Below are 24,749 nucleotides of genomic sequence, written 5' to 3' on the forward strand. Positions count from 1 at the left end.
TTCTGTTTTTGTGTAACACAGAACATAGTTGCCTGTTTTGCAATTAAAATTTTTCAATCTTATAAAATCGATTAAATTCTGGAAATTAAACTTTGCAACTTTGTGAGTGAATTTTCACCAGTGCAGACAGAGCACCTGCACAGAATAATGTGACATAAAGTAACTTTGCATTGAAAGTGTCATTATTACCAAATAATTAAATGTTGACTCTTTCAAAGGACTTTTAATTCCTTTTTAATGCGACTTCTAGTGCAACTTCGCATTAAAAATGTCATTATTTACAAAATAAGGCAAAATGTACACTTTTAATGGAGTTTTGCATTAAAAATGTCATTATTTAATGAATAATGTCTCCTCCTTATGTTCATAACATTATTGTGTCAGCCTTAACCCTTCACATAAAATGTTACCAAATACTTTATATCTACTTCTATAGATTTAATGAATTTTCATGAGTGCAGACAGAGCACCTGCATAGAATATGACATAAAATAACTTTATTATTGCACCGTTAGAGTAAAATACTTTAAATCTGCTTCCATAGACTTACTTTAGATATTTGTTTTCTGAATGTATATTCAAAGTCAAACTTAAAATTATTTTCATGGCTGAACACCAATAAGTTCACAAAGCGTGGTGCAGATGGAAAGATATGTTATATTTTAGAAGATTTTTATGCTTCTTACCTCTAAATCTTGACATTTGTTAACATTTTCATGTGTTAAAAAGCTAATCTATAAAAATATGCAAAATAAATATTCAAGATTAAGTTTGTTGGCTGCATCGTAGAGACTTGAAGGATATTTTTGGTTTTGTAACACCATCCTGTATCGTGTTTTAATTAAACCTTCGGATAGCAGATAAATGTTATTCTCTTTTGATCAAAATTCCCCTGCATACGCAAATATTTCTTTTCTTTGTGCTTTAATGTCACAAATGTTTCAGATCATTAGAAACATGTTTGAGATAACCTGCCCTGAAAAACACATTTTACCAAGTATTTTTGTCTGATGTCTGGTGCAAAGACAAAACTAACTTATTAGCAACTTTTCAGCAAGAATAATGAACTTAATTTATTAATATTTATTAAAAGTTTTACTAGCAGATTATTTCACTTTAAAAAATGGAAAAATGTCTTTTTTAAGTATTAGTATACTTGTATTTATTATTATTACTATTATTAAGGAATTATTTACTTAAAATAAGCTCCTATATCTTGCTAAAAATGACAAGTGTACAAATAAACTAAACTAAAAATGACAAGTGTACAAATAGACTAAAAATGATTGTTTTTGAAGTGTAATGCTTTGAGATTATCTTTTGATGACAAGATAAAATAATAAGGCTCCTTTTCTACTTGCCCCTAATTTCCTCACCTACATTTAAAAAAGTTTTGAAGTTTTAAACATTTCTTACCTGATGGTGTTTGTATGGCTCTCTATGGGTTAACCTTTGACCCCTTCAGAGGAGGACTTGATATCTTCTCTCCGGTTAACACAGGTCTCTCCATCTTCCCCGTCTTCATCCGTCTGTCATGAATCCGAGTTTCACGCGTTTCTCCTGAGTTTCTCCAGAGGATCCACCTGCGTCTGAGCGCCGATGCTGACGTGGTTCAGGAAATCAGAAATCCTGAAATGTAAAATCTGCCTGGAGGGGAAATAATGAAACACACCCACAGAGGGAGGAGGAACAGAGAGAACATGTTCATCTATCTGTCTATCCTGCAAAAAGTAAATATTGTCTAGTTTTATCTTAGCACACTTGAAATATAATACAAAACTGACAAGAGAGATAACCTTACTTTAAGTAAATAATTTCTGAATATTGATGAAAAAGTCTTATTTCCACTGGCAGATTATTTCATGTACAACAAGGTATTATTCCCATATTAAAAGTGAAACAATCTGTGACTGAAATTACAACTTTTTATTGATATTAAGGGATTATGTACTTAAAGCAAGCTGCTAGATCTTACCGAAAAGTTACTTGTAAGATAGTTTTGTCTTCTAGAACGTAGACCAGAATTACTTTGTAAGATTTTGCAATTCTAATTATCCAGGTTAGTGCAGTTCCTGGTGCAAATATGTTATAATACATGAAATATTAGACAAGACTGCCTAACAAGTAATTTTTTTAGCAAAATAAAGCAGGTTGATTACAAGACATTTTTTCCTATATTAAAAGTCAAATGCTAGAACTTTTTCCTCTAATTAAGGAATTATTGAGTTAAAACATCTGCATCTTGCTGAAAAGTAATTTTAGTCTACTAAAATATTTGCAGTAGAAACTAAACAAACCTGTTAAGATTTAGTATTTTTCTGTCTTTCCATCTGTTGTATGGCTGGAAGGTAACAGCTGGTGATACAGGATGCAGGGTCAGGCCCTTCCTTCACAGAGTGTTAGCCTTTAGTCGTCTCAAAGTGTGTGTGTGTGTGTGTGTGTGTGTGTGTGTGTGTGTGTGTGTGTGTGTGTGTGTGTGTGTGTGTGTGTGTGTGTGTGTGTGTGTGTGTGTGTGTCAGAAAGATTTGCCGTGTTGCCAGGTATGAAATGAGGGAATTTAAGTAAAGCAACCTGCCACACCAACGTCTCCTTGGCAGAAATCAGACATGAAGTGAATCAAACAGTCAGCAGCAGTGAAGGGCTTTTAAAAAGTAAAACATTTTTAAAAAATTACGCTGCGCCCTTTGCTTGCCTGAGGCGCGTGTTTGTGAAACCACGAGGGTTCGTGCTGTTCTGCACTTTGTCCACAAGAGGGCAGTGTTGGAAGCTGGATATCAAGTGTCAGGCTTTGTTTAGGTTTTTTTATGGGTGGAAACGAGGCTGAATCGGATCAGTGGAGCGCAGCTGAACTGCAGAGTTGCTGCTCCACATTCAGTGACTCAGCACTTTTATGAGACTCACCTTTTTCAGTTCATGAATATTTCCATCCCTACAGATTTCTCAAAGATCATTCACACACCTTCTATAAACGTATAACATCTCTGGCAGGGCTGTTAATATTATATACATGCATAACATAGGAAACATTTACTGGCCAACTGATTTATCCACCAGTTGATTTCTGAGCAGCTATTTCCTTAATTTTGGGGGAGCATGATACTTACACGTGAATCCCATCTTATCCCCTGATTTTAAGGTTTATAAATCAGCCTCTGTCCTTTTCTGCTCTACAGTGAGAGGTTTGGCTGACAGACCAGGTCAGGTCTGCACGTTTACAGTTAACAATATTCACCCCACTGTTGCCAACTCATCAACTTTCTAGTTATATTTCAGACAAAATAAAATTTATATCAACTAAAATCAAAATCAGCAGGTCAGGCTTTTCAGAGATCGGCCAGAAAACTGCAATCGGTGCAGCCCTACACACATATTCATGACATTCCTTGATTAAATAAATTTCTCTTAAGCGTTACTCCAGCAGCTAAAAATGTTACTTTTACCAGGTGAGTCTTTCTCAGCTGAGAATGTGGACCGGTACAAGATCTAACATGACACCCCCTTCGAAAACAGTACTGCTCAAATATTAAAATATTTCCAAAGATGTTGCTGATAATCAAGAGGGTTTTTTTTTTAGATGTTTTAACACATAAACTCTCTTTTGTGCCCAAACATTCACATTTTATCACAAAGTTAACTGGCAGAGCTCCTGGGTGGGAAGGTTGTGGGTTTTTCTTTGACGGCTGCGGCGCCTACTAAGAGCCTGAACAACAGTTTCATTCAAGAAGGCATCAAAGAGACGAATGTATTAACAATAGCTTGAACTCCTACGCGCACACCTTCAGCTTCAGCTTCAAGGATTAACAACTGAAAGCACACTTTCACCTGCAGACAAAAACACAGAAATTGAAAGAAATCAGAGCTTTCATTCACTGCTAAGAAAAAAACAACACAAGAATGATGTGAAAATATGCTTAAATGTCAGGTATGTACCAGGTAATCTGCCAAATTAAATAAATTATTCTACTTCTGTCTGGGTTCTTTCAGAAATCTGTTAATAGCTTTCAAAAATGTAACTAAACGCCAACGTGCAAAAGAACAAATACAATACAGACGAAAAGAACGCAGCGAAAAATTATCCGCATGACTAAAAGATTTAGTCACATTCCTAAAATAAAGCCATTTTTTCCCCCGAAAGTGATTTTTGTGAAAATAAATAAATGAAATAAAAATTAAATAAAACAAACAAAAAAACACCTTTTATTGACAAGCTAATTCAGGCAAAAGAATAAGATGACAAAAAATGTCATCTCATTAAGTGTATCCATTAATATCGCAAAGATGATTGGTCCAGGTACTGAGCCTTGTGGTACTCCATCAAATGACCATATTTTTTATTTAAAAATAAAACTACATCTCTGAAACCCTTAATTCTGTACTTACTTAAAGAAAATCATTAATTTTACACATTTAAAGTGTGGCTTCTCTATTTAGATGAAAAGAAAGTAAAAAAAAAAACTCAAGATAAGCTTTCACAACTATAAAAATTACTTTACAGTCTCTGGAAATAAGTAATAATAGAAGTAATTACTGTTTTGAGTTAGAAAAATAACCTGCACGTTGGTTTTTATGTCAAGTCGGACAAAAATTACTCAGAAGTCTTAAATTATATTCTGAGAAAATGTATTTTCTTTCCAATGTTATAATAATAAAAATCAGAAATGCATTAATGCTCACAAAGTATCATTTGATCAACAAAGCTGCCAATTCAAGAAAGCTCCTTTGTGCAGCGATCAGTTGAAACAAGAGTTGAAGCATTTCTGAATGCAAACGAGGCAAACACAAACATTACGTTCTCTTATTCTGACTTTATTTGTCCAGCATTAAAGTAGAAATACTAAGTAATACAGAGGATTCCGTCCGGTCATCCAAGCTGAAATTGTGCAACATGATATGGCAAACAGAAAGTAAATACAGCAGGAGGCAGTAAAGGGTCAAATCTAAAGCCAGTTCTAAAAAGAAAAGTGTTTACATCCAGGCACATTTTCAATCCTGTGATTGGGAGAAAACTCATTTACATGCCGCATTGCTCCACCAATAAGCAGGAAAGACATTTCATCCAGGGAAAAATCCTTTCATATTTTTCCTTGTTAAAGAGGCAGTATTATGTATTTTTGTGCCATTTTGTAGCACAGTCAAGTAACTGCGTTACCTTCAAAATGCTGTTTGACTTCACAGAAATTTGATTTCATAATTTGGCGCCTTGAAATTGGGCTTCTGTCTCTTTAAGAAGCATCTGTTCTTTCGGAATGTTATCACAATATGGCTCCTCTTTAAACCCTTTAACGATGTTTTCTCCAGAATTGCACCAAAAAGTAGCTCTACCACATATGCATTTCCACCAAGTGCCTGCTAATTGCTGCTGGCTAGTCTGAAGGAGTTGAGTGGGGGAGAAGATGCACCTTGAGGGCGGGGCTACGTCCAACCAGGTGTTTTGAACAGCAGAATGGTTTCCATGGACATCAGAAGATTTCTCAAACATGCATTAAGGAATCAAAGCAACAATCCAGGCATGTTTGTGATGAGGGAATGACATCATAACCCGATGTAAAGCTAAAAAAGTTGATTTTACATAATACTGCCCCTTTTGCTAATCTTTCAACCTCTACGTGCTCAAACAGTGGTGATCTGGTCCACTACTCTGGTGCTGTCATTCATTTCAACACACTCCACTTCCTGCCTCTGGCCCTCTCTTCCTGGCCGATGGTCCCTGCTCTTGGAGGGAGGCAGGAAGGTGAGGAGGGTCGGCAGGAAGGCCAGCGTGTGCAGGGCCGAGCACCCGGCCGTCAGAGTGAGGCAGCGAAAGAGTGTGCGAGTGAGGTTGGAGCGCACAGCGCAGATGGGCACCAGGGCAGCGCAGTAGCACACAAGCGTCTGTAGGGAGGGAACGCCGTGTCGCTCTAACGCCAAGCGAACCCAGCGAGTCCTGCTTTCACCGCGGCCCGAGGCGAAGCCACAGAGGAGGGGGCCGCTGCAGTCCGCCGAGTGTCCCAAAGCCGTGATGAGGCACAGCACCGACACGCAGTCCATCTCCACGCCCCACAAAGTCATGAAGCCCAGAACCCCAAACTGGACAGAGAGAAGGGTGAGTCCGAGCCACAGGGAGACCAGTGGCTCCACGACGACCAGAGAGGACAGACCCAACAGGAAGAGCACCGCCAGCAGTGAGTGTCTGAGGGGGGAGCTGACCGCCGTCGCATACCGGTCCAAGTATACAAAGGAGGGGTTGAATATCAAGAAGCGCACCCGAGAGGTGAGAGACAGGCGGCGCAGAGTGTCGAGCAGCACAGACATCTCCTCGCGCTTGTTCTCCGTCGTCTTGGCAACCAAGAAGATGCGTGAGGCTGCCACGTCTGGCTCCTCCCCTTGTCCGCGCTCTGCGAAGATGATGTCATCTGCGAAGTGGGCGAACTGCGGCTCGAGAAGGAAGGAGTGGCGCAGTGTGCGGGTGAAGTTCTCGCGAGGCTGGCTGGTGGATTGGTTGCGGTCAGACAGGTAGCTCAGGTACGCCTCCAGCCAGCTGATCCTCTGGAAGCCTTTGGCGTACTCCAGCAGGTCCCGCTGCACCGAGGCGTTCCAGTAGGGGGCGCTTTCGTAGATGTAGAATCCAATCACTGGCGAGTAGGAGCTGAAGTACCGATGCTGCGCACGTGTGTACAACACTGTTACTGTATCTGTGGCAACTAGTGCACTGGGATCAGAGCCCTGGGTCATCTGTTGGAAACAGAAATATATTTATTCAGTGACAATAAGAAGAATTGGCAATTAAAAGTTCACTTTTTTGAGTTTGTCAGAGTATCTGGAAGTTTATAACCTAATGTTTTAACCCCTTATTGCTATTGCCCCTAATTTTGGGGGCAATGGCGTTTGTTCCAAGAGACTCTAGGGATCAATGGGCGATGAATATGATGTGACGCAAAGAGAGTCAATTGATCTTGGTAATTTTTGAAAAAGTAGGAAAGTTAGGAAATGAGGTAGGGGAGTGTTGAGCTTCAAAGTCGCCAAAGGTTTCCCATATAATCAACCTTCATAGATCAACAACAATTATAGATCAACTGGCTGTAGATACCATGTCCTTTTTGTCAATTGAGACTCGTAGTCTCTTGACCCGTAGTCATCGGAGTAACGGTCAATTGACTAAGGGTCAGGTACGCTGCCTTTGGCAAAGGCTACTTTGCCAAACTTTGTTTAGTCTGCTTTGCTCAAACGCTAGCTTGTTTGCTAAGAAAGTCCAGCTCGTTTGGGGAGTTATGAATGTGTGATCAAACTCTGATGCGGACAAACAATGTCTCCAGGGGTCTGTATCTTTATGTTTTAATTCAACACTCCGGTGGCGACCGTCTCTTCAGCCTGACAATGTTCTACAGAAACCTAAAAAAGAGCCATCATTTGATTTCGGTGTGTTGAACCAAGCATAGAACAAAGACATGCAGAATATCAGCTCTTAATCACTCACTGACTCAATTGTTCACAGTTGCTACTACATCAATGACCTTTCCAGTGCAAGACCAACATTTACTGGTGACAAAGAGAGGATTAGGACAAACAGAAAAGCCTCAAACCATAGCACCTCTGCTGAGGGTTGTAGCTGACAAAGCAACTGTTGAAAGAAGCCCACCAAATCTACATAATTACTACCAAAACCTAAGTTACTTTATAAGCCATTCTTAAATATCTTGGCTTTCACCAAAAAGTGTTACAAAATGTGGATGTGAGTTGCAGAGTCTTTGTTCAGATCATGATGTTTTTGTGTCTCACCTGAAGAAAGCCCATCAATCCAAAGGAGATGTAAACCAGATACAGTAAAACTACAAAGGGTTTGACGTAAGTGTTGGTGATCCAGTCTCCATAGCAATGCCGGACACATCCCAACAAAAGATGGCAGTCCTGAGGGTGAGGAACTGCAGCTATTGTTGAATGAGTGTGATGGGGTGAGTGGGTTTGTATGGAGTTCGCCATGTGTCCATGAACACAAGAACTGTTTGCCATGTGAGTTAGGTTAGGATTTGGCACATGAGTGTGACCAACTCCATGAGGCGGGTTGGTTGATTGCGCCTCATCTTGGTAACGGGTGTACATCAAACACCGGTACCAAGCCGGTTTCGAATCAAGCCGGTCTGGCTTTGGTACTCGCCGACAGAAGCAGCCATGTCTATACCTCGTCTCCAAGTAGCCTGTAAACACCAGGCAGGAACTGTAAAAGGACAGCATGTAGATGTAGCTGATGGTGATGGCAAGGGCAGCGGTGCGGCAGAAGAGGCGGACGGCCTCCATGTTGGTGAGCGGCGAGGCAGCCAAACCCAACGTCATCAGGTGGATCATGGTGGAGCCGGAGAAACGCAGCATGACATCCTCAAAGACGCTTGCCACTCGCTCTTTTACATGCTGATCCTCCCGTGTTCGCCTCCATGATGACAACATCTCAAAGGAGCCGAAGAGACCGTGGCCTGTTGAAGACGGCAAGGAGAATTAAAATCTACACCTAATTACACAAAAAACACAGACGTAAAACAGCCCAGTGAAGTAAAGTACCAAGTAAAGAACACATTTCAAATTGTATATGCCAAAAAGACAGATTTGTTCCCATGGTTTTTGGCGACTATAAAAACATTTCTCAACTGGAAAGCAGTTGAGGTAAGTGTTTACCTCAACTGCTCAAAAAGGTCAATCAAAGCAATATTACCAGCCACTTTAAATAGATGGCATCAAAGCCAGCCAATTTCCATCAAATTGGCCCCTCTGGACATTTTGGTTTCACTCTAGTTTCATGTTATTTGAGGCCAATCATATCACAGCACCAGGAAGTTGAAAAACTGTCACACCTCAAGTCTGTTTGAAGCAGAGATGCATGAAATGACAGATGTAACACACCATGAAAAGCAGTTTTCCCACAACTTCCACAGCCACTCTTGGTAAGTGAAGCTGCAGTGAAATCTATTAACACGTTTAAACTCAAAATTCAAATTAAACCTGCTTTTTTTCTCCATTCACAAAAACAAATATTCAAAATTTAAATATTACAGTAACCCATTCATGCTCAGTCTCACGTGCAAGCATTCACATAAATATTTATACTGTATATGTGGAACAGATGGTTTTCATCGGCTTTTTTTTTACACTTTTGTTGCCATGGCATCCATGAGTCACCAGTGACACACGACACCCTTCTTCCTGTGGCGAGTTCACCATGGCAAAACACTTAACACCTTAGCAGAGCCACATTGTACTGACACTTTAATGTGGTGGCAGGAGAGAAAGTGTGCGACAAAGATCTGCAGAGTGTGAGTGTCAAAATGACACAAGTGTTAAATCCATGTCTCCAAGAGACCCAGAGCGCAAGGAGACGATGAGGACGGCACTTAGCACATAAAGATGGTTTTTAGCTGTTAAAACACAGACAGCGTTTTAACTCATATATATTTATGACAAAAATGTTAGTAGGAAATACTATACCATAATAACTGCCTATCTGACTTCCACATACAAAAAATATTTATAAAATAAATTATATGGTTGCTTAAAAGAGCTCCTTTTCTAACTTCATGAGATTGTGTTACAATGCTAACACTAGCATAAACCGCAATAAGTAGTAATTCTGTTTTACTCAGTGTGTTTATTTTCCCTTTCTCTAAACAACTACTAAATCACAAACAGGCCTATGAGTTTGGAAGCAACATATTTTGGGGGGCTTTTTTCAGGGTGGAGGGTGATGAAAGCTAGCTTAGCTCATTTAAACAACGAGCGAGAAGTGGTGATTTTGTTATTGCAGACTTATTTTTATTCTTGCCTTTCTCTATATATTCCTCTTAGCAACTACTTAGACATAAACAACCCCACAAGTTTGGAAGTAATGTTTTTTGTTTGTTTTATTTTCTATGGGTGGAGTTCAAAGCTAATTTCTGACTACTTTTAGCTTCTAGCTGTGAGAAAGCTAGCATTAGCTCATATTTAACAAGGAGCAATAAATACATTGTATTATGTTCTCACCTTTTTCTGTTTTCTTCTTAGAAACTACTAAATTATAAACAATCCTACAAGTTTTGAATGATTCAAAACTGTTTGCTAGCTGTGTTTTAGCGCTAGCATTAGCTGTCACAAGGAGCAACATTTAAAGATCCTGGAAAAGATGTGGGCGTTTTTTTGTCCTACTCTAAGCAATTAAACCTTAAAATATCCCACAAGTTAAGATTTGTAATTTAAGCATAAAACATCCATTTTGCTAACTTAATCTAGCAGCAATGCTAACACTTAGCATGTACAGCATATAAACAGGTGTTTGAGTTCTAGCTGTCTTATATTTGGAGAAATGAGAAGAACATAAAACAGCAGGAGAGAAGAGATAATTATTTCCTGGCTTACTATTGGTCACACTGGACTGAACAGTAAATTATTTTTAATAGGGAAACATCAGACAGGGAAATGTGATTGTGGGGAGAATTAGACAATTAACATGTTATTTAGCATTGATTCAAAGAAACAAGTTAATTAAGAACCTTAGTAACACAAAAATAAAATTGGACATTGTTGATTAATTGCAGAAAGATTCAGGAAGTACAAGATATCAAGCTATGTCTAATATATTCTTTTTTTTTTTAATATCTTTCTAAGATATTGACATTTAGTTTGAACTTTTTGACCATTGTAACCCTAATACTTGCAAGCAGGAACAAATAGATATTCAATTTTAGCTGTATTTTTCTTACTGAATTTAAAACATGCTAGTATTGTGCTTTTTGAAATAACTGGTTTGTGCTGCTGCTGCTGCGGCTCCACTGCTGTTGACTTTATATTGACTATAAAGTCAATATCGTTCAGACACAGTTTTCCAGTCACTTCTCATTTGCATCTTTTCCTCATCTTTCTTCTCACTTCATTACTAAATTAACTGCTAAGACGAACCTTGTCTCAGCTGCATTTGGATGGATTAATATTTTATGCAGGATTTCAGAGACACTTCCTGCACTTTTCCTGTTCACTCTGCAATTATTTAAGGCGTCACTGGAACCTAATCTGATTTTTTTTTGTATTCTGCTCAGTTGACCTCTTTGTCACCTTGTAGAAACAATTAAAGTTAATTTAAGATCTAATGAGAATCACCTTAATTTACTTAGTTTCTGCACACAAACAAGGAATTTAATTTCAGTTTAATTTTGCTCTCTATGTAGACATTTTAGTACGGGTAATAAAAACAGTAAAGTTTCAAGGAGTTGATGCATTTCAGTTAAATTAAAACAAAAAATAAGTGTGGTAGCAATACATTTTAGGGAAAGCGTTTCACCATTTTGAGATTGTCTTAATTCCTTCAGGAAATAAAAAAAAATGTTTTGGTTTCTTATATATTGAAGATTTAGCAACAGAGAAATATTACGGCGCCCCCTGGTGGATCTTGGACATAAAATTTCCTTTGCGTTTGATGCGGCGTAATTGAATACTGAAAGTCTTTCTGCTGTAACATAAGGTTTTTGTAAGGTTTATATCCAATTGGTAAGATATCTGAAGTTTTATAACTGTTTTTAGGATAGAAATGTACCACAAATTTTATTGTGTCTTTTTTGTGTTGGTAATCTGAACAGTTAATAAAGGGCCGTTTTCATTTCCATCTTACACAAACGGACATAAACATAAAGTGAATATATCAATTTTCAATAAATTTTTTTCCGCTAAAGAGTTAAGAATATATAAACATGTTTTCAGAAGCTCTATAAATGTATATATATTTTAAATTGACACTTGTGACTGTGCACAAAATAGACAAGCAAATCTACATGTCAAAAACTGTCAGTTGTCAGAGAAAGATAAACCTTTAAACCATGTTTAATTTTTATGTTGTTTACTAAAACAATGAGAGACAAACCTACATTTAAAAAATAAGAGATTTTGTAATTAAGGTTAATGTAAATTAGTGCATCAGAAAAAGGATCAGCAGTTACATCCTGTATTTTATCAGTGTTCATCCACTCATGTTTAATTTTCCTTCATTTGAGGTTTGACTGACACTCTGTTCATTATAGCTGTCAATACCCGATGTGAGTCAGCCGTGTTTGACGGTAAACAAGCTGCAGCTCAGCATGCAGACAACTGGATCTGCTAGCGGAAAAGAAAATATGGAGTTTAACTACCGAATTAACCAAAAATCTAATTTTAAACAATGAAAGAGAGAGTTGCAGCAAATGAAGCACGAAAAAACATTTCTAAACATCCATGTATGGTGGAGAAATATATTTACTATTCAAATAAAACCTTTTGATTTCGTTCCAAATATGTATTAAACAGCTAAAACACCAGAAGTCTGTTTTCTTACCTTTGCTTTAGTTCTGAATTTGCCTCTAGTAAGAAAATGTGTCATTTGTTTCGTCCTCCACCCCCTCAGTGAGTTCCTGTTCTACAGCCTGTCAATCATTTTGACGATCTGTCTACTTTGAGATGGCGTTCAGCCACAGGACTCTGCAAAATAAATCCCACGAGTTCCAGACGAGGAGCACAGCCGCAGCATTAATGTGCTTTGTAAGAGCATGAATACTCCTTTAACACAAACACTGGTTTTATATGATCAACTGATGCAAAACTTGTCCCTACCTGTAAATTTAATTGAGGACTGTGATGCAGAGAAATCAATGACAATAAATATTGCGATCAGCATCAATAGATAATGCAGTTTAAAGTATTTTTAGTCTTTTTTCTGGTGCAAAAATAGACTAAATTTTTTCTGAGATAACTGTATCTCAATACACTTAAAATAAGACAAAATTAACTTACAACTAGTTAGTTGTATCGGATGTACCGATACAAAGATTTGGGCCGATATCTAATATTAATATCGCTGTTATGGATGATAAAACATATTTAACAATATTATATACATTTCATTACATCTTTTGGGAAATAGATAAAAATAAATTTCAGTTGTTCATACTGTTCCAGTTTTATTGATCAGATGATACCGATATGTTAAAAAATGACTAATATCGGCCGAAAAAAAATCTACTCAAGTACTGAGTAGCTGATCTCTCATTTAATATTTCAAGATTACACAATCAGTTGGCCTAAAATAGAAAAGTAAGTGGAAATTCTGGTATTTTAAGGACCAAAATTACAATAATTCATTTAAGTAACAAAAAAATAACAAAACCAAGCAAAAGAAAATGTTTTTAATTTCTGGACTTTCTACCCACTGAATGAAAAACAACAACATTTTGACCAAAAATTCATGAGACACAGACACATACCTGCAATTTTTGTTTAAGTTTCAAAAGCACTTAATTGTAAGAAACTGATTTGAAAACATTATTTTGGTTGAATTATTATAATTTTCATCCTTAAAATACCAACATTTCCAATTAACTTTTATATTTTGGTCCATCTGATGATGTAATTTTAAAATATTAAATGACAATTTGATCAGTTACTCAGTATTTGAGTAGATGTTTTAGCAAATACATTTTTTACTCTTACTTGAATACGTTCTTGGACAACTACTTTTTACTGTTGAGTAAAAATATGTTAAAGTAGTGCTATTATTACTCCAGTACAATGTTTGGGAACATTTTGGGAACTCTGCCACCTATGATCTTCGTTGTAACAGCCGATAAACTTACCTAGCATGACGAAAGGGATTCCCAGGTAAGTGGAGTTATATGTGGCTCCGGTCAGGTTCAGGATCCCAGCAGCAGTGAGTCCTGACAGAGCCACAGACAGCAGAGCCAGCATACCCAGCCAGGGTTTGGACCTCACACAGTCCCTCATGGAGCAGCAGAGGATGGCCAGCACCCCACACACTCCCAAACTCGCCAGCAGGGGGCGACGTGCCAGCACGGAGGAGAACTGGAAGTCAGTCCGCAGCGAGGAAGACGTGGAGGGATAAAGCCCCAGCTTTGGATGCGACGCTCCGAAGAGCTTTAGCTCGGCACAGAAGGCTTTCTCCCATCGACCCGCCACCCGATCCATCAGCCCGCTCCGGGATTGGAGGTAGTAGGTGAGCTGCACCGCTTTAGCAGTGCGGACGCCTTCCCCTTTGGCTGCCGTCCCTTGAGGTCGCACCGCGCCGCCGTGTCCCCAGCCCTGCACGCCGCCCAGCTGGTGCCCGATGTACGCTTGCCTCCCGTCCGCCAGCTGTGTGATGGGGTAGTGCAGAACCGGGACGCTTCGGTTGGAAGTGCGGGCTGACTGGATCTCCTCCATGGCCCGGATTATGTCGTCCACGATGCATACGTTCTTGTCGTCGGGGAGACAGAGGTAGGAGAAGGAGTAGTTGAAGCCGCCGGAGGCTGCAGTCGTAGCCGGAACCGTCACCTGCATCTGGTAGATCCGCCTGTGGAGCTGGGACAGAAACAGAGTTTCTGTGTTTATTACAACAGGAAAGAAAAGTCTCAGCTGTGACCTATTTTATCGGAAAATTTGCTTTTGGGAGAAGAATGGCGGAGCGCACAGACACGTCACTAAACCAAGCTAATTATCGTTCGTTAGCTAAAGCTAACGAATGAAATCCGAAATAAAAAAAATACATTAACAAAAATGAATAAAAATTGTAATTAACGGGGGAAAGCTATGACTATTGCGGGTTTATAAAACTAAAAAATAATAAAATTATGGATGTAACATCAACAGTCGGGAAATTACGTCATTCCGTATGCTTCCGGGCCACGTACACGCAAGTCCCCAAAATGGCGTCGGCAAAAGTTGGGAGAAAACGCCAGTCAGTTGGTTTTATCAACAACTGAATAAATGCTTTGAAAACTGTATCTTCTATTGCGTATTCATTACAAAATTGTTGTATAGATAATCGCAATACAATACTTTCTATTTTCTGCAACTGAAATCAACGAAATGACTTCAAACCTGTCATAAACATGAATGAGTTTTCATACATATTTATTACTGTTAAGTGTAATTTGGTCAATTCTGACATTTTTGAAACAAAGTTCACACTTTTAGTGGACTTTTAATGCAAGCTTTAACACAATTTTGCATTAAAAGTGTAATTATTTGCTGAATAATGCAAAATTGACACTTTTAATGCAACTTTGCACTAAAGGTGTCGTTATTTACCAAACAATGTTTAACAACAGTCGTAAACATTCATGACAGTGTCGTGAGGCTTATGCACACCCCTTCAAATAAAGCTACCAACCAGGGTGTGAAAAATTCAAACTGCTGCTATATCTATTGAAACCTAGCAAACTAAAAACTAACTGAAGTGGACAAACAAAATAAAACTAAACTATCATGAAAAACCTCAAACTATTCTAATTATTATCTGGAGAGACAACAGCGCCAGCATCCACTGTGCCGGTTGCTAGGCAACAGCCATAATGCCAGTCATTGGCACAGTGAGCCGACTACCACCTCAGAGAGCTGCATCAACCTTTAAGAGGACTACTATATCAACATTTCAGTTTCTATTTCGTTTTTCTTTTCTTGGCCTGAATTGAGGAAAGGATTCTGTAAAGTTCTGGAGCAAAAACGTCATTGGAAGATCGATGGCGTTTAATTCACAAAGCAGCAAACTCAGTGCATTTTGCCCTAGATGTGAACAGGATTCAGGCTCTTGATGGAGGCTGCCTTAAATAACTCCAAGACACTGCAGGTATTTCATCAAAGAAGACTGTAAGCAGGCACCGAGCTCAATTTTCAGATCTCTGTTTCGTGTGAAAATATCATAAGTTTTAAGATTTTTCATTAGCTAAGATATAGAAAAGTAGTTAAACTTTTCAAATATAAATACCTATTAATGAGGCAACAATTAATAGCAGCAAAATCTCACACTGAAAAAATGGAAAATCTATTTTGGTGCATTTAATCACACAGGGAAAAAACTTCTCAAGGGAAATGTTTTTGTTTTTGCAAAGATTTACCATGCCACTACAAAGTATTAGGGTCATACTAAGAAAAACAACAATTATAAATATAAAATGACAATAATAAAGTCAAATTTAAAAAAGCCAGACTATTATGAGAACAAAGGGCAAATTTTCTGAAAATAAAGTTGTATTAAGAGCATAAATTCATGGCGTTACAATAGTTGTATTGAGAATTAAGTCTATTTTATTCTCGTAGTAATGCTTTATTGTTGTATATTTCAACTTTATTCTTGTACATCTTTATCCTCATTACACTACTACTTTATTTTATAATATTACCATTTCATTTTTGAACAACTTTATTCTTGTAAATTTCACTGGAGCTTTAATTATCCAAGATGCACGGCCAGATCAACAGAGAAATTATTCACCATAGACTTAAGAAACCTTTTTCCATGTCCAATTCCCTTTGAAACTCACAGAAAACCTTTCATGTATATTGGCGAAGTGCATTGATAAATAGCTAGCTAACTGCAGGGTAGCATAGTAAGCCAATAGCTTCCTCTAAGGTTTTCCTGACTCACAATAAACTGGAATGCTTTCTGGTTTTATTAGTGTCAGAGGAAGCAGTAACTTGTCTGAATGAGTCACTGCCGGTTACGTTCCCGAGCGCTGCATGCAACAAGTTCAGCTCCCTTCTCTAAGGAACATTAAAAGGCTTGCAGGAAGACGTTATAACACACACACACACACACACACACACACACACACACACAGTGGCCGACTGCAGGCACAGAGGAGAACAATTACAGAATCTCAAGCCTCGCAGACATCATCAGATTATGTAACAGTGGATTTATCTCTTTATGCACCACTCTGTTGGCTTCTCACAGCCTGTGAGATGGAAATGATGTATAGCCCTGAAACGGAGTATTTCCACTGTATTGTGGGAATCCCCTGCAGACCAACACTGTGTTCCTGCAACATGTACATGAAACGGGTCACATTGACAGCTTTCATGGGGGAAAAGAACACCAGCAAGACGCAGCCCTTCACAAAGGATCTCGTTTTCTTTCAGATTATTAGTCAGCAAATCATTTCTTCCATCATAACTACAGTCAATAGTGCACAAGCAAACACTCTTCCATAACAAACTGCTGGTTTAATGAATGCTAATGAGGAAGGCATGAATAAATATGAAGGTTGAGGCTCTTTTGAGGAATCTCATGATCAGTGGCAAGGAAGATTATGAGAATTTAATCTGTAATCACTCGGGTCCAAATATAAGTTGACATAGATTCATCTCTTTTAGCCACTTTTCAAATTGGGAAACACAGGAAACATGGAATTGCCAACAATAAAAACCAATAAAGCTAACTTGGAAAACTGGAGCTTGAGTTCACCAAATTTAATGCAGATCCAACCTGGTTGTTTGGGTTCAACACCATGAAAAAAACAAATTTTTTCATAAACTTTACCATTTTCTAAACACTTCTGACACCAAAACTGTGAGTCAGATCAAATTAATGTTCAGCATTTCACTGAAAATTGGTGATAATTGGGTCTTTTAGCATGGTGGTAATCCCAAAACAGAAGACATTCCTCACAGACTAACTGCGCATAGGGAAAACATAAGACAGAAGGATATGAATGAAAAACGTATCACAATATAACTGTTTCATATCAATTGATAATTATTGGTTTTTTGTTTTTAAATATATGAAACACTGCCCATACAACTTTACATGCATCCTCCTCCTTCCTGTCTGTTTTTCCAGGGTCAATATTTCAACCCACATCACTGTAGAAAATAATAGTACATTATTGTTATCGAGGCATATCAGCCAAGCTAATCTCCAGGAGCCTCGCTGCAAGAGGCAGGGAAAACGGAGACAGTCCATCATAAAGATCTACAGGACAAACAATCATGAACGCAAACAATTTAGTCTACAGAAACTAATTAGTACCAGTTATGTTTTGGAAATGCAAACCAAGAACATGTAAACAACATGCAGATAGACACTGGATGGGATTTTATCCCAGAACCTTCATGTTGCAAAGGCAAGAAATTGTGAAAAAATTTGACTTTGGGGAACAAAACTGTAACAGTTAAATAAATTAATCACATTTGCAAGATTTATTGTCTCCTCTTTTCTACCAAAAACCGAATGACGAAAGTCTTCAGGCTGGTGTTTTGGTCTAACTAGCCCATTTTTGAAGGATAATTTTGTTTAGACTTCTTCATGGATTTTATTTATTTCTGTTGCTTTGTTTATTTATTCTGGATATTTAAAGTGTCTTCCAATTCCAGTGATAAATGTTGATTATAATTTAATGTTTACTGATCTTTGAGAATCTATTCTTGTATTATTATTGTACCATAACCATGATATTAATTGAAAATGATCTCAAAACATGTTTATCACAAATTCAAGGCACAATATATCGCCCGTTAAAAATTTACCCATAACTAAAGAAATTTACCTCTAATTACAAATGTCCTTTAAAGTTTGTCTTGATTAAATTTCTTAACATCGGGACCAAAGTGTGTGCTCACCTGTAGAATGGTCTCCAGGTGAACCGGGTCCAGCACGCTGCCCCTTCGGGCGCTGATGATCACGCGCCCGTAGCGTCCAGGTGTCTGCAGGTCGGAGTAGAGCGCGTGCTTGGATCGGTTCACGGGGAACAGGCTCTCCACCAGGTTGCCCTCGATCTTGGCCAGGCTGTGTTTGGGCGCCAGCAGGCTCTCCACGTCCCCCTCCACGCGGTAGCGGCTGAAGCTGGCCCCCAGCAGGATGGCCAGCAGCACGGGCGCCGAGGCGAAGAACACCGCGTGACTGGCCACGAACCGGCCCAGCGCGTGGAATGACGTCCTCAGTCCCGCGTGCAACACCTGGCGCAGCATCCTACCGGCGCGCGGCCGCGGCTCGAGCCTCTCCCACCGACCGGAAAGCCCCGGAGCGCCGCCGAGCATCAGGGGCCGCCGGACGCATCGGTGGGGAAGAAGCGCCGGGCGCGGGGAGAAATCTTCCCCCGGAGCAGGAGGTCAGCAGCCGGGGGAGAATCCCAATCTGCTGCGGTCCCCGCGGCGCCGCTGCTCGCTCTTTTCGCTCTCATCCGCTGCGGTTACGAAGCAAAACTGATGCCTTCTGCAGGCTGCGTGCGCAACAGCATCTCAGCAACTCCTCATGATGCGAGAAAACTCACCAAACAATCACTTTGCACGCAGTTGCGGGGACCAGCCTTGCAGATAAGACGCTCCAGCTCCGCCCTGCAACATCAAGTCCCCACGCAACCTGAAGGGTGGTCCAGCTGGGTGAATCTGCGGGTCGGTGAGTGATGCGGTGCACGCAATGAAAAGGACGCCGGCTGCATGCAGCCCAGATCAGCCCGATCTGGATTCCCTCTGCAGCGTGTCTTCCTCCTTGTGCCTTTTATTTCCCCTTCATCGTGGCATCTCCAGCCCACCCACCCAACCAGACACCGCTAATTAACGCCCTTTAAAGCAGAAATCCCATCTGGATCGGGCTCCTTTGCTGCTCCGCCTCCTGCTTTTCACGACAATAAAACTGTTGTTTCTCCTGATTTCTTAGCAGATCAGGAGAAATCTATCAATTCAGATCAAACATGTTGGAAAAAACCGATTTATTTACCATCCTATCCTCACCTGGCACAACTTTCTATGTTGTGTTGTCTGTTGCTATGGAAACCATACAAATTACAGTCTTTTTCTTTACAACATGTCGTTTCTATGGAAACGGTGATGCCACCCATCCCCCCTCCTTAAATAAAGTCAACACACACACACACACACCTGCTGTCTCTCAATCTGTTTATATGTGGAGGTGTTTAATAAAAAGAGAAGAAGAAGAAGATGTTCACACTCTTCATCGATAACCTGTGGAGCTCATTGGACACTGATGTGTCATTATGAACAAAGTCCCGGTGAAGAAAGTTGATTTGCAGGGGAAAAAAATACAGAAAGCCCAGGCTTTCCTCTCCGATCAAGGTCCAAAGGAATCAAAAATCATTTATTTTTAAAAGTCTTGAGTTCATAAAACTCCATTTATTTTCAATTTGCTGACAGATAAATAAATGCGTGGATGCGCCAAAACTTTCTCCAGCTGAACAGAAACAAAACCGAAGTTATCTAAAGAGAAACAATCTAGAGGCAACTTCAGCTTTTCCAGCTGGAAAGTTGATCAGGTCTGAAATCTGGCCTGAACCTTCAGAGACACATAAAGACAGTTACAAAGTTGGCCTTCTATTACCTGAGTAGAAGGCTCATCAGATGAATAAACTTATTCACTTATTTTAATTGCATTTCTTGTTTAATGGAAACACCATAGTTGCAAAATTGCCTTTGTTTCTGACATTAGTGGAATATTGACAGTGTTGCTCACATTTGTGATGTAGCTCAGAGATTATACTTCAAAATACTTCTGTTACTTTACAAACCATTGAACAGCTTAGCACCAAAATATATTAAAGATCGTCTGGTTCACCTGAACTAGAATCAGAACCAGAACCAAACACAAAGAAGCAGCATTTAGTTTTTACGCTCCTCTAATTTGGAGCAAACTTCCAAGAAAACTGCAGATCTGCTGAAACACAGAGATCCTTTAAATCAAGGCTTTTCAGAACTTTCTTTAACTAATAATAACTGCAGTACAGATTAATTTATTTATTCTTACACTAATACAATGTGTTTTTTTTTTTGCTTTTTGTTTACTTGTATGTTTCTACCATGTGAAACACTTTGAACTGCCTTGTTGCTGAAATGGCAAAACTTTTACACAAGAACATCACTTCAGAAATATCCATCTTTAATAATGAGCCATAGCTCAAAAGAGACAGGAAGCAACAGTAATTATTTCCAAAAACTTGAGTAAAAACCTAAGAGTACAATGCGAATATGTCTTACTCTGTTATTCAATTAAGTCTCAATTAGCCCTTTCATTTCCATAACCAGTCCATAGAGGACGGAGCGGTGAAGGAATGACTGATTTATGCCTCCCGGGGGAGGAAGGAAGAGCAGGATCTGAAAATGAAAGGCAGTGGAGATATAAGTGGCTCGGGGGCAATCTGTGATAACAAAGATTCTAATTAGTGTTGCTAAATGATTCATAGACATCAGCGAGAGCAAGGCGGAGGAAAGAGACTTCAGACTTTTACCTCCACCTAAGGTCAAAGTAGGAGGGAATCCTCTTGGGGTTGGACACAGATGGGTTGCAAAAAACTCACTTTTTGGGCATCCATGAACATCATGACCCATTTTCTGTCCATTACCAAAGACCCCTACATGGGTAAAAAACAAATATCACGAGGTTTCTCTGACTTCCCCAAACCCTCGTCCTCTTCCTCCCATCCCCCCATCCATCTGTTTTGGTACAGTTCATCCATTAATAAAGACGCCATCCTTTCATTTTCTATTTCGCTCCTTCTGTATTATTTATCCATCCATCCATCACCAGCGATGGTGGGCAGCCGTGGCTCGGATGTCGTCGTTCCACCTTCCTCTTGTAAATGAGAGCAATTTTACTGAGAAATGAAAACCTCGACTCAGCCATAAAAGTGAAATATGACCCACGTTACTTTATGACGAATTACGTTTGAGAGTTTCAAACTGCCAAAGTAACAGTTTTTTTATGCTTATTCGTCAAATCTGGGAGTGGCTGCTCACCCAATTCATAATATTGAGTTCAAGATGGACGCTCTAAATGTCAGATAATTTTTTAGAAAGCAGCGTAAAAATACAACTTGCTGTTCACCAATACATTTGTTGACTGTGTGAATTTCCATGATAATTCTCAAGAAACTGGAGGGTCTGATTGATATAATTTGGCAGTAAGCAGATAAAAACTGCATTGACTTGATTGATAGAATAATATTTAAGCACACTTAGTGTTTAGTCTATAATCTAGAGGGCCACATAAAAAGCTACGGCGGGCTGGATTTGGTCCACGGGTCTTGAGTTTGATTCAATTATCAACTATCAACATGTACACTACAAAAACTAAATCTTAGCACTAGCTTCTAGTGCAACTATCTTAACACACTTAAATTAAGACAGAATTTGTACATAAGTAAAACAGTATTTGGTAAAAAGTCAACTCAAGTACGGCATAACCTATCAAATTATCAATCATTTAATACTTAAAAATTACATCAAAATGTCAAGAGGAATTGTAAGGTAGGAAATTCTGGTATTCTAAGGAAAAAATAATAATAATTCAAGTAAGAATCTAAAAATACAATCAGGCAAAAGAAAATGTTTCCAGATCAGTTTCTTTCAATAAAAATCTTAAACTTTGAGCAAAAACTGCAAACTGTGTCTAGTGATTTTTTGGGGTTAAAACATGTTTGTTTTTCATTCAGTGGGTAGAAAATCCACAAATTTTACTCAAGTAAAAGTAAAAATCCTTTTAATAGTTACTCAAGTAAAAGTAAAAAGTATAATGCAGTAAAAATACTTCTTAAAGGACTTTTTTTTAAAGTTTTGTCTTATCTTACACTCACTCAGACATCTGTACTAGAAACTATACCAAAAAAATCGGCTACTTGGTAAGATTTTGTGTTTTTGTAGTGTATTAACAGCAGAATAGCAATACAATAATCAATTTGTGATTTTAAGATTAGAGTTTCTAATCTTCCAATAAATTGAAAAACACGAAGCAGAAAAATTTTGTGACATGTTTCCCAATTGTTTTAAGTTTCAGGGATCTCCTCTGATCGTTTCCGTCTGTCCAGTTAGAGGATCTTCTTGGCGCTCAGCAGCGTTCATTTCTGCATGTCAAATGTCATTTGTGCATTAGCCAGAAAGGCCAGGCAGACTGCAGTGAGTGGGAGTGATGGTGAGGGGAAGTGAAATACTGTAAAGTCATCTTCGAAGCCTCTCAGAGACCGAAAGATTTGATTACCGCAACGGACCAGAAACGGAGAAGACGGATGCAGACGGATGCAGATGTGAAAAGAGCATCTCCCCGCCCGGCTCTCCCGGAGAAGGAAGTGGCAGGAGATGAAACCCGAGGCGGCCGGTGAGACATGCAGGGAGAGGCCTGATGACGACAGCAGCGCCGGAGGGAAACCTTCACAGCAGAGAGGTCAGAGAGCCACATCTGAGGAAAGCCTCTGAACGCTCCATCAAAACACTTCAGGGAGCGTAAATATTTTAAACTGAAACAATGATATTCATTTTAAATATGGATGAACATAAAAATCAACTGCTCTGCTTTTAAAACACAATTAATTCCCAAACTTGGGTTATTTAGAGCCCGTCTTTCACCCTGAGTGCTGCGGGTTTTTAATGAGGAAATGACTCAAATGACAACGCAGCTCTTCGCTTACTGCAGCCGTCAGTTTTACAGCAGCCACTAAAGTGGATTTACCGCAATATGGTGACGTGCTTTCGCAAAGTAACGACTCAGGTCCCGTTTAATGATTCTGCAGGCAGAATCAAGCTTAATAAAAGCCAGAATTTACATTTTATTGTGATATTCAGAAAATTTCTTCGGGAATCGATAACAACTAAACAGATGCGATCAAATCCACAGAGTTGTTTTCTCAGGTTTTTATTTTGTTTATCTTACGATCTTTCTTTTACTATCATACTGTTTCTGATTGGCTTTTCTCTCCTTTAATTTGTTTTGTTTGTTTTTTGTCTTCACATCATGGTGAACGCTGGAAGATGAACAAACTGCACAAAATGAGCCCAGTAGTTTTCAGTTATCATGCATTTAAAACACTTTGACATTCCCTGTATTATTTGTGCCTTTTTTCAGATTTTCCTGAGGATTAAGACTAATAAATATTTGCATAAAACTTATAGGGTTTTTCTTTTGAATTCACTGAAACCCGTAATTGCAGATTTTCCAGGAAATGTGACTAAATTATTCACAGAAAATGCAAATGTTTTGTCTTTGGAACATGATTCCAAATAATTTGCAAAAATATGCAGAAAATTCATGTTTGTTTTTTTGTAGCACATTTCTCCACATTATTCACAGAAAATTTTAGGTGTTTTTCTATGTAACATAACTCCAAAATGTGGAAAATTAACCTATTTATAGATTATTCTGTGAGATAGACTAAAATATACACAAAAATTTTGCGTATTTAATTTTTTTTCTTGGAATGTTACCTGGGAAGATGAAACACCTAGCTATAGCATTACCTGGCAGGCTATTGGCTGGCATTCTTCAAACCAGCCAATCCAGGAGGGCCATTTATTTCCCTACACTCTGATTGGCTGAACTCCCAGTAAGGCAGAACATGGATGTTAGATGTTAGATGGTGGCACTAAGAAGCTCTCCTGTGGATATTAGTGCATATTGAGGTATACTTAGTGATTTAACTATTAAAATTATTTTTGTGGAGATTAGCTATTTACTGGTATTTGGCATTTTTGGCCCCCAACCTGCATCCAGGAGTTTCACTTTACATTGAAGTTTCTGCTTGTCATGAAATTAAAATGGATTTTGTAGGGATCATATTATCCCATTATGTGTTATTGATAGATTACCATCATTAACTTGTCATTTTACTATCTAAAAAACAAGATAATAGACATAAAAACTTGTTTCATATGGGAGCTTAGCAGATAGAAAACTGTGAGCAACATTTCCATCTGTTGTCATCAGCAATCAATACTGCCAGTGTTGAAAAATGGCTGCCACGGTTATCCATATCATCTCCACCTCCGACAATCCGTTAATCAGCCGAACTCCCCGTCGAGACGACGACGACAAACTGGCGGCTGGACTGTTTCTCCTAATGAGGCGGCCACAGATACAGGCCATTACTGGAACTCCCCCCGCTGGATACTGCGGGCAAAACCCAGACCCACAAACACTGGGCATCAGGTAAAGACCCAAAGGAACCGCTGGTATATGAATGAAGTGACATAACAGCTAATCCACAGGGTGGACAAAAAATGAATAAATCAATCCAAAAACA

At 39.0% G+C, this 24,749-nt stretch overlaps 2 protein-coding genes across 3 annotated transcripts in view; both read right to left on the reverse strand.

Annotated features, from left to right (window-relative positions):
- The window catches only part of adgrg2a (adhesion G protein-coupled receptor G2a), a 28,963-nt gene extending 27,393 nt beyond the window's left edge, over positions 1-1,570 (reverse strand). Inside the window, exon 1 of the mRNA XM_055059378.1 lies at positions 1,417-1,570. The gene's annotated coding sequence lies outside the window, so the exon portion shown is untranslated. The remainder of the gene's footprint in view (positions 1-1,416) is intronic.
- Positions 1,571-4,785: 3,215 nt separating this feature from the next.
- Positions 4,786-24,733, reverse strand: ptchd1 (patched domain containing 1). 2 transcript variants are annotated; one of them, XM_055059384.1, is made up of 5 exons: positions 20,970-24,733; positions 18,352-20,835; positions 13,593-14,313; positions 7,756-8,444; positions 4,786-6,711 (listed from the first exon to the last, which is right to left on the reverse strand). In XM_055059384.1, exons 2-5 carry the CDS (start codon positions 18,766-18,768, stop codon positions 5,611-5,613), a joined length of 2,928 nt encoding a protein of 975 aa, XP_054915359.1. In that variant the 5' UTR covers positions 18,769-20,835; positions 20,970-24,733; the 3' UTR covers positions 4,786-5,610. The 2 variants fall into 2 exon arrangements, with proteins under 2 accessions (XP_054915359.1, XP_054915358.1); XM_055059383.1 differs by having other exon boundaries at positions 18,352-24,733.
- Between the last annotated feature and the right edge of the window lie 16 nt (positions 24,734-24,749).

This window comes from Poeciliopsis prolifica, unplaced genomic scaffold (assembly GCF_027474105.1).
Source record: "Poeciliopsis prolifica strain line A6 unplaced genomic scaffold, Auburn_PproV2 SCAFFOLD054, whole genome shotgun sequence".
NCBI classification, from domain to species: Eukaryota; Metazoa; Chordata; class Actinopteri; order Cyprinodontiformes; family Poeciliidae; genus Poeciliopsis; species Poeciliopsis prolifica.